The sequence below is a fragment of the Paramormyrops kingsleyae genome, chromosome 24 (genome assembly GCF_048594095.1).
Source record: "Paramormyrops kingsleyae isolate MSU_618 chromosome 24, PKINGS_0.4, whole genome shotgun sequence".
Lineage (NCBI taxonomy): Eukaryota > Metazoa > Chordata > Actinopteri > Osteoglossiformes > Mormyridae > Paramormyrops > Paramormyrops kingsleyae.
Genome location: NC_132820.1, coordinates 13616040 through 13628667, shown reverse-complemented (window position 1 = coordinate 13628667; position 12628 = coordinate 13616040). Strand labels below are relative to the sequence as shown.

The 12628-nt window shown below is 47.5% G+C and overlaps 2 protein-coding genes across 4 annotated transcripts; one reads left to right on the top strand and one right to left on the bottom strand.

The window, feature by feature from the left end:
• Window positions 1–3501: 3501 nt before the first annotated feature.
• LOC111850656 (mitochondrial fission 1 protein-like) lies at window positions 3502–6685 on the bottom strand. Its single transcript, XM_023824784.2, has 5 exons — window positions 6545–6685; window positions 6093–6225; window positions 5791–5867; window positions 5384–5489; window positions 3502–4989 (listed from the first exon to the last, which is right to left on the bottom strand). The coding sequence occupies exons 1-5, from the start codon at window positions 6587–6589 to the stop codon at window positions 4892–4894; spliced, it is 459 nt and encodes a 152-aa protein (XP_023680552.1). The 5' UTR covers window positions 6590–6685; the 3' UTR covers window positions 3502–4891.
• On the top strand, window positions 6626–12390 carry LOC111850655 (uncharacterized). 3 transcript variants are annotated; one of them, XM_023824783.2, is made up of 18 exons: window positions 6626–6751; window positions 7237–7289; window positions 7524–7603; window positions 7695–7819; window positions 8117–8257; window positions 8387–8455; window positions 8657–8854; window positions 8962–9058; window positions 9227–9444; window positions 9734–9887; window positions 10085–10293; window positions 10375–10492; window positions 10576–10781; window positions 10872–10989; window positions 11307–11476; window positions 11655–11752; window positions 11847–11989; window positions 12197–12390. In XM_023824783.2, the coding sequence occupies exons 3-18, from the start codon at window positions 7582–7584 to the stop codon at window positions 12235–12237; spliced, it is 2127 nt and encodes a 708-aa protein (XP_023680551.2). In that variant the 5' UTR covers window positions 6626–6751; window positions 7237–7289; window positions 7524–7581; the 3' UTR covers window positions 12238–12390. The 3 variants fall into 3 exon arrangements, with proteins under 3 accessions (XP_023680551.2, XP_023680549.2, XP_023680550.2); XM_023824781.2 differs by having other exon boundaries at window positions 7514–7603; XM_023824782.2 differs by lacking the exon at window positions 6626–6751 and adding an exon at window positions 6956–7157 and having other exon boundaries at window positions 7514–7603.
• Window positions 12391–12628: the final 238 nt, after the last annotated feature.

Genomic DNA, 12628 nt, shown 5'->3' with positions numbered 1-12628 from the left:
ATCATTTGTCTAACTTGCTAATAGTTTGTAAGGTAAACTGAAGCTGCCAGTGTTACCCCCTCTTGTAAGAACGCTACACGTTGTCAGCGGTATGACGCAGATGACACTTTTTGCTGTAGCCACAGAGACAGTTGAATCCGCATTTACTAAGAAAGAATTCCGGGTACGTTTGTATTTATATATATATATATATTCTTGAAACAGAACAATTTAGACCAGCTTCCTTCTTCTTTATGGATTTTCCAGTTTAACTATGATGTCACAGCATTATTCATATTTGTTCATGAATAATCAGTTGAACTCTTATGAGATTGTGGCGAGAGGAAAAAGGCAGGAGGCAGATGTTTAGTCCGTGAAAGGGACGAAGCACTTTTTATTAACAACAAAACAAACAAGAATAGAGCAAGATCCGGTTGCCGCCAAGATAACCAAAAACAGCAACCGGAAGTTGAACAAGCCTTCAGAATAAGAGCACATCTGCCCTGAGAATTCTGATTGTTTATGAACCCGCTACAAGATAATGTTTTCATACGTTTGCATAGTACATAGGTAGATCTATTGGCTATATATGTTATTTCCATGTTTATGCACAACAAGTGAGTAGTGCTGCTAATTATATTTGTTTTTCATTATAGAACTTTAAATCACTGCAGTTTGTGTATCAGTACTTTTTAAACATTTTCAGAACATTTTAACCATACTGCGATAAGCTTCAGATGGAGCTTACAGACTTACAGTGCTGACCTCAAGGCAAAGTTCAGAGATGCAAACGGAAACCCAGACATGATTGCACAATTTCTGAGAGAGTTACCCTTGTAAAGGTCCAGCAAATGTGTTGTCATTTGATTAAAGTGTTTTAACAATTTGCAGCGTGTTAACACTAGAATTGTCATTTCCCTGTGTCATTCTCACATGTCTTATCAGCGATTCCTCCTGGTGAAAGACCTTGCAGCTTGTGACCTTCCACAGAGACATGGGTTAATTAGAGTGACCACTTACCCTGTCATGTGAACCGCTGCACAGTTCCAGGGCGGCCAGCTCTCACCCATCTGACGTAACACTCATGCTTTCAGATTCTCACACTCGCACTGGAAATCTTACAGCAAATCTACATCATTCCATTATAAACCGAAAATTAGCTATGTCAAAAGCATGAGGGCAGTTTGCAAATAATGCAGATTACTTACACGGTAATAAAACCTTCACATACATGTTAATGTGTGTGCAGACTTGTCTCAAATTGAAAATCTCCGCTGACTACAGCTGGCCACCCTGCTGTCCACATAAGTATAGTACAGTGTTTCCCAACCCAGTCCTCGGGGAACCCCAGACAGTCCACGTTTTTGCTTCCTCTCAGCTCCCACCTGTACCAGGTATTCGGTGTCCCTGATTGGCTGGGAGGGAGCAAAAACGTGGACTGTCCGGAGTTCCCCGAGGACTGAGTTGGGAAACACGGGCATAGTTGGCCAGTTATGCTTCATCTCTAGTATTCGCAAAAATATTTTATTGCAGAAGCACCTGGAGAAGACAGGCTGCTGTGTTCTGCAAGTGAGGAATAGAAGTAACAAAAGCTAAATGCTAAAATACGACAAGCGGTATGCGTCAACAAAACAAAAAAAAAAAAACAGCAATAAAACTGATTTCTGAAGCAAAACAGTGAAGAAACCAGGGTCATCTATCAAAGCCTGACCCAGACCAAATGAGCTCAGGCTGTCCCAGGCATGAGTCGGTGAGATAAGCATGACGGAGGAGGCTTTGATGGAGGGGGAGGGGGGCACTACAGGTTAACTAGGGTGGGGGTGGTGAGAATGGGCAGAGCGCCAGCACCAGTAGCGACCAGACGCTCCTCCAAGTGCGAGCGCCAGAGTTCGGGAGACGGAGGATGGTTGGTGACGGGAGAGGAGCGGAGCGAGGGAGAGGAGCAGAGCGAGGGAGAGGAGCAGAGCGAGGGAGGCAGCGATGCTCATCAGGTATTATGGACCAAAACGGAGGGAACCGTGGGAATTCCATGGTAGGGAAACGGGAGAAAAAGTACAAAGCACATGTGACCTCCCATCTTTAATTAATACTTTTATAATACTACTAATACTTTTATTAATACTGTTTGTCTGGATTCAAGCTCCAGATGGTCCAGCATATTAAAACAAACCAAAACAAGGGAAATTAGGAAATTTCGTGGAAATTAGCGGGAGAACATTTTAAAACAAATTTGAGGAAGCACTTCTTTACACAGCGTGTAGTTAGAGTATGGAATAGTCTTCCTGCTAGTGTAGCGGAAGCTAAAACCCTGGGTTCCTTTAAATCAGAGCTAGATAAGATTTTAACAACTCTGAGCTATTAGTTAAGTTCTCCCCAAACAAGCTTGATGGGCCGAATGGCCTCCTCTCGTTTGTAAATTTCTTATGTTCTTAAGGTATTACTTTCATTTATGATAATTCTCCAATAGTTTAGTCATGATTAGTTCTTGAGACAATCATGAGTAATTAATGTAAATTGACCTTGAACGCTTATCACCAGCGCATGTAAGCTTTATATAACCCTGCAGCGTGCAATGGAAACACACCTACAGCCATCAGGCCAGCAGCCATACTGCCTGCAGTTCAGCCTAGGTGAGCCACCTGAAGCCAAGCAGGTTTGGGCTTGGCCAGTACTTGGATGGGAGACCCACGAGGAAAGCTGGGCTGCTGCTGGGAGAGGTGTTGGTGTGACCGGCAGGTTAGCCCATCCTCTGGTCTGTGTCCCCAGTGACGGGGACAGCTTGCCATCCTTTGGATGAGATGTAGAATGAAAGTCGAAACTTTCTGATGTAATAAAATATTCCTCTGATGACCTGGCTATAATTGCCCACTGTGGCCCTTTCATATCTGGCCTCCAATCATCCCCTATATCCAACTGGTGAATTCTCTCCTGCCCCTTCACCACCTTAGCTACAGTGTGGTGAGTGTACTGGTGTGGATTGGCTGCTGTCATCATCCAGGTGGGGGCTACACAGTGGGGGGTGGTTGAAGCGGCTCCCCATTGGCCTTGTAAAAAAGTGCCAAATTAATGCAACCTTCAGTCAACATTAAGACAGTGGAAATATGCAAAACCCATACAGCCATGAGCAGCACTGTTGTGCAAGCCTTCAGTAAACATTACTGGGGGTCAGAGGATACCAGTAGCATCAGATGCGTAAAATAAAAAGGGATTATAAACAGCTTTTTCATTGTGCCTCTGTGAAACTCACGAGCCTGGACCGCATAAGCAACTCTAGGCTTTTCTGCCAAGGGGTGAATGGTGAGAGAGCCCAGTTATTCATATGTCAAACTCAGATACACATAAAAATAGTAAGTACATTCACAATAAATTATTATTACACATTGGATTTCATCGAACGTAATGTTCAAATAGCATTTTCATCTGACCAGCAGAGGGCGCACCTGCACACCCGATAAAATCGCCTAAGGCGTACAGCCAGCAGCAGTTACGCAATAACTTAAAGGACTTACACACGAGTATCTGTTTCATTAGAACTGTTTTTAATTCCACAGTCGGCAAGCAGCAATGTATTTAGCACGTATTTAAGTATATTCCTTGACAGCGCAGATAAGAAAACACGGTTTATAACAAAGAACCTCAGTGCTGACCTGGGACCAGTGCACAGTGGTCAAGCTGCCGTCGTATAACTTAAAACAGTCTCTTTAAAACAATAAAATGGACAGGAAGCACTTTAACACAGCCCCTCCCTTTAACAAAACGTTTCTTTGGAATAGCTTTTAGGGAAAAGAATAGGCTACCGAGTTTTCCCCTTAGTTTGACAAACTGTTTGGTTAACCGGCGTATTAAATGGTTGTGTTAAACATATGGGTAGAAGTTCATATTACTGCTATTTCGAGCAAACAGTCAATTTACCCCAGAACCATACTCCTGCAGGTTTTATTGAATATTGTAATCATTACAGTTTTTTTGGCATTTGGCGCATACTGAACACAGACGGTGAAGCAACCGGCAGTCAGGAATCAGGCACTGGCATAACTGCAGACTGTAACCCAGCAGGAACCGTTCAATTACAAGGGAGTTAAACTAATCAGTGATGCACCATAATCTCAACCACCGCGGCTTATGAAGCCAAAGTTCACGTCACTAATCACTAACAAATGAAATCTCTCAATAAAACTGTCAAGTGTTACATAACATACACTTGCTATCTGTTAGAGAATCGAACGATGTATTTTTTCAGGGGATGCCAACACTGCCCTCTATGGGCAGGATCACTTTAGTCATTTTACCTGTACAAAACTTACCGAACAAACAGAACACTTCAGCCTTGAGGAAAACCTTATTCCCAGTGACAGTATGGAACAGTCCTCACAGCATTAAAACATACATAAGGAATCTTAGGCAATATAACAATGAGATAGATTCTCACTTTAAACTCCAGAGGTTAAGTAAGCCTTGATCTGAATTCGTAACAATTTATCCAGGAAACCGCAAACTTACTAAATCCTCCATCTATGTGCACAGTCATGGCTGCCAGCGATCTCTAACCTTCTAACGAATACTCTGCTAGTCACGAATCACGGGGCCATGCCCACAAGAGCCATTCGACAAACAAATAATCAAAAATAAATACAGGAAGAGCTGCAGACAGCGTGTTATTCTACAGGGCATCCCCCAGAAAACACTGGAAGGTTATGTGCAGCTGAGAACTGTTAGTTTGGGCAAAAAACACGATAAACATGGCGGTTCTTTAAGAGAAACTTACCTTCCTCTCACATCACACCTAAATAAATTAATGACACCGTTTTCACTCTTTTTAAAGAGGCAGCATAGCATTGATACAGTGGAGCTCCTGGTTAGGCTTCATGCCACTGTCTGGGCATCTAGGTTGTTCGGGGGCTGGGGGTGCTAATTAGACCTTCTTTGCCACGGCCAGACCGATGAGTCCCGCCGCCAAGCCGGCGAGGCCCAGGCCCAGGCCCCCGACGATGGCCATGCCGATCAGCCCATCTGCAGAGGGCAGAACATGCACAAGCTCAGCCGCCATGTCCTCTATCCAGGTACATCACACTGCGATCTATACGCCACATTAACACAATCGCCGCGTGGTTTTCCGCATTTCGCCAGCTCACTGTCCGTTTCACGTCAACATCCTCTTAAGTACATCTGATATTGGCCATCAGGGGCGGAGCCACATTCCCACACTGTAAGCTAATTGGCCCCTGGAGTGCCCATCCCCTGTCACTCACTAATTGAAAACATATCATTGGCTAATAAGGTTGGGCCCTCTATACGAGTTATGACCCCTCTTATGCCCTCCACCTAAAATATATCATCCTAGACCACCCCTTGGCCACTTTGCCCACAATATTAAGAAGAGATTCCCAGGCCTACTCATCCTCACCCTTCTTCATCGCCTTGTCGATAAACTTCTCCAGGTCCAGGGCCTGGGTGTTCCCAGGCTCGCTTTTCAACAGGTTTCGGATGTACTTTAGGCCCTTCTGGTACTCCTAAAAGGAAGAAGGGGACACAGAGAGATCTTGAAGAAAGATAACACACTAAAAAAAAACACATACCAATACATGTAACTTCTATCATTTAAAAGTCAAAAAGTCCCTTTATAAAGAGCCCAGGTCTAAAACTGGGTTTTATATAAACAAAAAAGGGAAAATCCAAGATACTGGTGCTGGGCAAAACCACAGCCCATCTTTCTCAGCTAATGAGAGAGCCCGGTGCCATGTATAGGCGCTTAAGCAACAGCACCACCTAAGGCTGTGGCGGGGCACTGCAGGTTCAGTGAAAAGGACACACCTTAAGCTTGTAGCACCCAACGGCCAAGTAGAACAGGTAGTCCCTCTGCTCGTCTTTCGTCCCGGTGTGGACCAGCTCTGTTAAACGGACAGAATCACACGCACGCATAACATTTTGTTCAAGCTTAGGAACATCAGGAATAAATAACGTTGGAAGAGATCTAGTAAAGATTTTTGTAAAAGTATGTACACTGTATAGGCATAAAACTGTGATTAAATATTACCCGGTAATACCCCTACGGTTCAAAGTAATTACATAAAAACTCCTCTCTGGCTTATTCCGGCGCTGCTTTGACCGCCTACCATTCAGCAACACGATTCCCTTCTTAATGTCGTCGGAGTACTTGCTCCGGATCAAACACCAGGCGTACTCAAACTGCGTGACGCTGGAGACACCACCTTCCACCAGTTCTGCGTTGTACTTCTTTTCGAATTTCTGAAGGAACATCAAATTTGTGGGGAAAGTTATCAAAACACTGCAGTGCGTTTCCCTGGCCAGTCGCGATCGCAAGTTTGTGGGCTTCCCAACGCTTTGAACAGCGAATAAACCACTGCAACGACACAGCAGCCTGAAAGTCTGTGGGGTAACATGGGCAAAACGGGATCAAAATAAACGCAATTCCGCAAAGCCGGGGTCTTAATTTAACGTCGCCCAAAACAACCCTCTGATCTACCGGGGAAGATACGCGACGTGTTTGACAGCCGCCCCATCGTCTCTGATGTTAACAGTTGTTTATAAAATAGCAAAAACTCACTATAAGATCCTCAGGGGCAACAACTTCCCCGATAACGGCCTCCATGTTTCCGGAAATACTGTGCTGCTCAGCTGTCCGCCTCCTCGTTCTTCTTCAGCGGGGTTTTCCGAGATGATTCATGCAAAACAAATATTCACACCGCCGCCCGATGTCCTGGGGTGAGAGGCGGACAGCGACGCTTCCTCGCCGGGTTCAGCAAGTCTCCAGGTCCAGAACTGGGATCCTGGGCTACAGACAGCGCTGGGTCGCTTTTTAAATTCCGTGAACGCAGCCGGATTACACTTTGACATGACATTTAGGTCAATTTCTTACTATATGCTGATTTATTATTATATTTTTTTTAATAAAGCATTTTCAACCAAGACACGTAAAACGTCGAAGAGACAGACTCCCTAAGTCACGTGACCAGGCAATTAACTAATTAGCTGCCAGTCGTTAATTCTGCGCAGTCAAAATGCCGAGCAGACGAGAGCCCGTCCTAGCATGTGTGCTTGAAGACTGGCAGGAAAGTGGAACATTTTCCAATCGGTTATTCTCAAAGTGCAAAAAAGTCTAAACATCAGAAAATCATGTTAAAGCCAGCTGCGTGCACGGTTTCCCAAATAATTCTAAGGTTAGCTATTTTTATTAAAGTTTCTCTAAGGATCCGTGAATTCATCATTATTTATTAAAACCCTTTATTTGTTTTCTAGAATTTTGTTGCAAAGCTTGCTGTCTTTCGGTGTACCACATCAAGCGCCTGTCGGTAAGGTCTATTTTCATTCCATATCACTCATAAACGATTAATTTCAATTTTATCATGGTCTTAAAATCTTTAAATATTTCTTTGCGCAAAAAACAATCGGTCAAAGCGCTTGTTCCAAATATAACGTAGAATTAAACCCAACATGTGGTCGCGTTTTTCTTCTAATTTGTCGATGCATGGGTGTTTTTATATTTGCATATCCGTGATCTTGTTCTTCCGGTAAGGGATGTTCAGAACAGAGTGTCTGGATCGGCATTTCTGCCTGGTGGTCAAGTCCGGCTTCCTGGGAAGCATGTTCCGATTTGACATCGAAGGTGAGAGTGTTGCCGTTTTCCTCGTCGCTGGATTAGCGTATACACCCCGATCCCTCCGCTATTTGCTCGTCCCTTCTTCCTGCCACCCCAGGGGCCAGCGGCGTCCATCCCGTATCGGGCCGCAGGGCTGCCCAGTGTGGCTACACCGTGTTGCTGAACCCCGGGGGAGACCTGGTGCTGCGCGCCTCCTACCTGGCCTGCGACGTTGACAGTCAGGTGACGTTCTTACGGGACACGAGCACTTGCTTTAGCTTTAGGTTAAATGGCCATTTGCTCTTCCAATCATTCATGGAGTTTGCGCGTTACTAAATTGTCCATAGGTGTGCATGTGTGAGTGTCCTGCGATGGGATGGCACCCTATCATGGGTTGTTCCCTGTCTTGTGCCCATAGCCTCCGGGATTGGCTCCGGACCCCCCGCGACCCTGAATAGGATATGTGGATTCGGTGGTGTTTTGTTGATGCCTCCATTTTTTGCCACATGGACTCTTCCACACATTCTCTCGTGCCTGCAGGATGTCACAGGGCCGCAGCTGCTGGTGTGGTTCATGAACACCGAGCCGGACGGAAGCGAGAGCGCGTACCCCTTCCTGTTAACCTGCCCCCTGCCACACTGGAGTCCCCGTGAGATCGTCTGTGAAGAAAACTACATGGAGGTGGGGTGTCCTTTTTACGTAGAACCCCCCCCCCCCCCCCCAAAAAAAAAAAACTGTTAAATGGCTTACCAAAACACCTTGACCACCATGAAGCGTTTGAGGGTCGCTGATTCTGCTCGCTCCCCTCAGGTGTCTGCCAGGAAGCCCACCCCCCCTCTTGAGCAGAGGGGTCTAGAGTGGATGACCCCGCCCCCCTTGGTGCGTCCTTTGGGTGCGGAGTTGTGGGTGGATGACAGTAGTATCCCTGTTGATATGTGTGACCTGCTGGCTCTGCCATCTTGTATGATGATGATGTATGTAAATATTTGATAATGTTTGTGCATCTTTATTAAACTGTGGGTGCATATATTCCTGTATTTACAGCACACGCCTGACAGTGTGTTCTCATCCTCGCACCAGGGTTCAGAAGAGGGGGGGACGAAGGAGTGGCGGGTTGTGTTCAGTGTCCCTGCGGAGAATCCATCCGCATTGTCCGCCATGAGGGAGGAGACGCTCTCCCTGAAGGAGGCGCAGCTCATGGGTTACCATGTCAACGCCACAGGCACGCGCATCATCCTGCGCTGCGCCTACTCCGCTCCCCACGCCTACGTCATGCAGGTGGCTCCCGGCTCCAGCCCGGTTCTGGAATGCTGTCCTGTATAGTGTTGCTCGGGACTCCGCCGGATGCACACTTTACGGATCTTCTGCTGTTCACGCACTTTCAGGAGAAAGGCGTCATTCTGGAGGTGATCAGTGCCACAGTGTTCTACAGGCACCAGTGGACTCTGGTCATGGTGGACACCTCGCTGGCGTGTGGCATGCGTAAGTTCACCACCTGGGGGCGCTCTTCTCAATGGGTGTTCTGGGAGATGGGAGAATGTTTTGTGTAGCACAGTAATGTTTGTTAGTGGCTTGGGTCCTGTTTATTGAGGTGGTACCGATGGCCGCATGAATGATCTGTATTCCTCCTTGCTCCTCCCCTCTTTCCAGACAAAGGTGAGCTTGACGGCTCCTACATCCTGTGGCGCTTCCCCCAGCTCCTGCCCCCCCTGGTGCAGGTCCCATTTGAGGACAAGGGGGCGGCGGTGGGCGTGGCCGGGAGTTTCCTGAGCGACTGTGAACTCCAGCAGAGGGGTTACCGCCTCAGTGTTGGGGACGGGGTTGTGGTGATCGGGATTCCTTTCGGCGCCGACGGGGGTTCCCTGAAGGTGACTTACCCTGATACCACGTAAGGCCTTCTGTCGCGCATGATATGGGGACAGTAGACGGCCGTCCCCATGGTTACTGTCAATGGTTTCCACGACGATGGCCGAGATCATTATGAATCAACCTGCTGCTACTTTGTGATTCTGATTAATCATTTAAAATAATTGTAATGTATAAGAGCATGCTTTAAGACCTGTCACAATGATCCGTTGCTTCCTCTGGATTCTAATTGGGTCTTGTGTGCCCTGTAATATATGTTATGTATTTTCTGTCACATGACCTTTCCTCCAGAGTCACGTAATGCATGGCCAGTACTCCCAGTCATACTCCATAGACCTGTTCTACATGCACCAGTGGAGGGATGCCCAATGGGACCTGACCCAGCACCGCTCCTTCCGGCCCCTGTGGACACCGGCCGTCCCTCGGACCCCCAGCATTATGAACCGTAAGCACCCCCACCCCCCCCCAAAAAATATAAATGCAATCATTTACATTTTCGTTCTATGATGCAGTGCTTACATTAGCCCTGCAGGGGGCAACAGTCATCTTTTCGACTAAGCTTGACAGTTGCACTTTCAGGCTTATTTTCATTTCCCCAAAACCAGGCAGTGATTTTTATTCCATCTTTTTATGTGCCTGTAGTCACTGTCCCTGCGGAGGGGGTGTTCTCAGTCAGCCTGGGGGCATTCCCCCCTGATGTGTCCCTCACCCACCTGACTGTTGGGGGCCACGTCGTTCCCATTCTGGATGCGGAGGAGTTCGGCCTTCTCATATCCCACGTCCCTTTGCCCAACGGCAGTCACTCCTACCTGCTGCAGGTGCCATTTTCTCACCACCTTGTCCTGCAGAAGGTGAGCCTCTTCCACATTCAGCTGCTCTCTTCTATTCTGGGCTCTTGACTACTAGTCCTCCTCCTCCTCCTCCTCCTCTAGTACTTGGGAAACAGGTACAGGAGGTACACGCTCCAGGTGAACTTCACCCTGCTCCTGATTCCCCACGGGGAGACCTTCTCCCATCCCGCCTCCGTGGTCTGTGAGCTGCAGGACGTTGGTGAGTGCAGTCGTCTGCTCAAGCCGACTCTCGAATCCCCACCTTGGTAATGCTGCTGGTTCTCGACCTTTTCTTCCCTCCAGTCTTCCCCAAGATTAAAGCCCAGTGCACTGATGCCAGCATAAGGCTGCAGCTGCATTATGGGAACTTGGAGACCCAGTGGTGGCTGTACATCGGAAGCCATAGGTTGGAGCCCGAGCTGGTGGATAAGGGGGGGTACTGGCTGGAGAGTGGGCCAGGGTACCTTGGTGTGGAGGTGCCGCTTTTTGGGCCGGGCATGGCCTATGAGGTGGGCAGCGCTGAGCTGGATCACCGCTTGTACTTCCTGTTTGTCACGCATGTGCACGGACAGCGGTGGCTGACTCCTCCCCTCTGACAGGACCTCAGCCTCCGGGGGCTGGTGGCCAGCCTGGTGGTAAGCGTGATGGATGTGGACACCGGCATCGCGGAACATTCCTACATCCAGCGCTGTACCTTCCCCCTCAGGGAGCTCATGGGTAAAATTCTGGTGTGCCCCTGCCCCCCCGACCATTTACTGTTAATCGCAACTAAGGGTCAATCTGAAAGCTCATGGAATTTTTTTTTCCCTGATTTCGTCTTTGTGGAGGGTATAAACTGGCCATGGTGTCCTGGGTGTAGTTCTGTTGGTGCCCTGTAGATGGCACTCTCCATGATGTTTAGCAGATGTAATAATCTGGTGACTAATATCCTACCCTTTAGCCCATTAAACGCTCAGTGAACTTTTCCATTGTATCAGAAGGTGGGGTCCTATGCTTCCCCTGAAGCTGACTTCTGTCGCTCCTCCCCCCTACAGTGTGCCTCCCAGATGGGCGGATGGTGGTTCTGGTGGATACAGCAGGTACCTTCCCTCCGGTGGACCCCCGGCACACCAGCCTGCTGGACCCGTCCTGCAAGCCGCAGGACAGCGACCACTCGCGGGCCCTCTTCAGCTTCAGGCTGAACTCCTGTGGCACCACAGTGAGCGTGAGTTAACTTTCACAACATAAAATCCCCAAAAGGGGTTAGTCAGGAACTGACCTGACCGTCATCCAACCTGCTGTTGACAATAAATGGTTCTCGGATGGTTTTGTTGGCCATCCACACTGTTGATATGATTGGTATGGTTTCATAGCTTATGCTGAGTCTTACTTTTATGCTCCAGATTGAGGGAAATAACCTGGTGTTCATGAACGAAGTCCGGTTTTCCCCAAAAGGCCAACCTGCACCCAACCAATTCGCTCACCTATCGTACCGCTACAGGTGAGGGCTCGGTGCTCCTTTGTACCTGTGTAGGATGACGGTCCTCCATTTCCATTCAGCTCCATACAATTTGGTCCATCTTCTGGTTTTCTAGACAACCAATTGGATGCCACTACCCCATAAATGGTACCCGGGAAATGTTGATCTACAAATCCCGTGCGGGCGCCCAGATCTCGCCCCTGACACGGCCCCGCAGGTCCTTGAAGGGCCAATCCCGGTGGCTGTCTTTTATCCGAGGTGAGACTGGGAGGTAGTGGAGCTTCAGCCTCCTTGGCACTTGATGCTCAGTAGAAATGCTCATTAATTGTATTGCAGATTTTAAATACATTTATAAAATCATGCCTGTATATCAAGCTGTTTTGCTCCGTTGATAAACAGTTGGTTGACTCATTTTATCACGTGCCGATATTGACTCTAATATTGGTGCATCTGCTTCTCACGTAGGCAACGTCTCCTGCACCCCTTGGTGTGGGCTTTGGAGGTGACACTGGTGGCCCTGGGGTTTGAGGGGTGGGGGGAATTGGGGGCAGGTCCCCTGCCTGAGGGTGACCTATTGGCTGTGTTCTGCCAGCTTATATGATCATGTATGTAAACATCTCTAATAAAGTGTGGGTGTATATATTCCTGTATTTACGGCACATGTTCCATTTTGCCTTTTCTTGTCCGCTAGGTGCTGATGAACCAGCTGTGACGCTTTTCCTGTTCACCACTTAGTACAGTGTTTTTTTTTTTTTTTTTTATTATTTAATATAAGAATAGTTAATTGCATTTTAATATATAGTCTTGTAATGGGGGCACAAGGACGAATTGAATGAAACATGTTGCTTTAAAATGGAAAGTTTTTGGCTGATCATTATCTGGGTGAGCGAATACCAC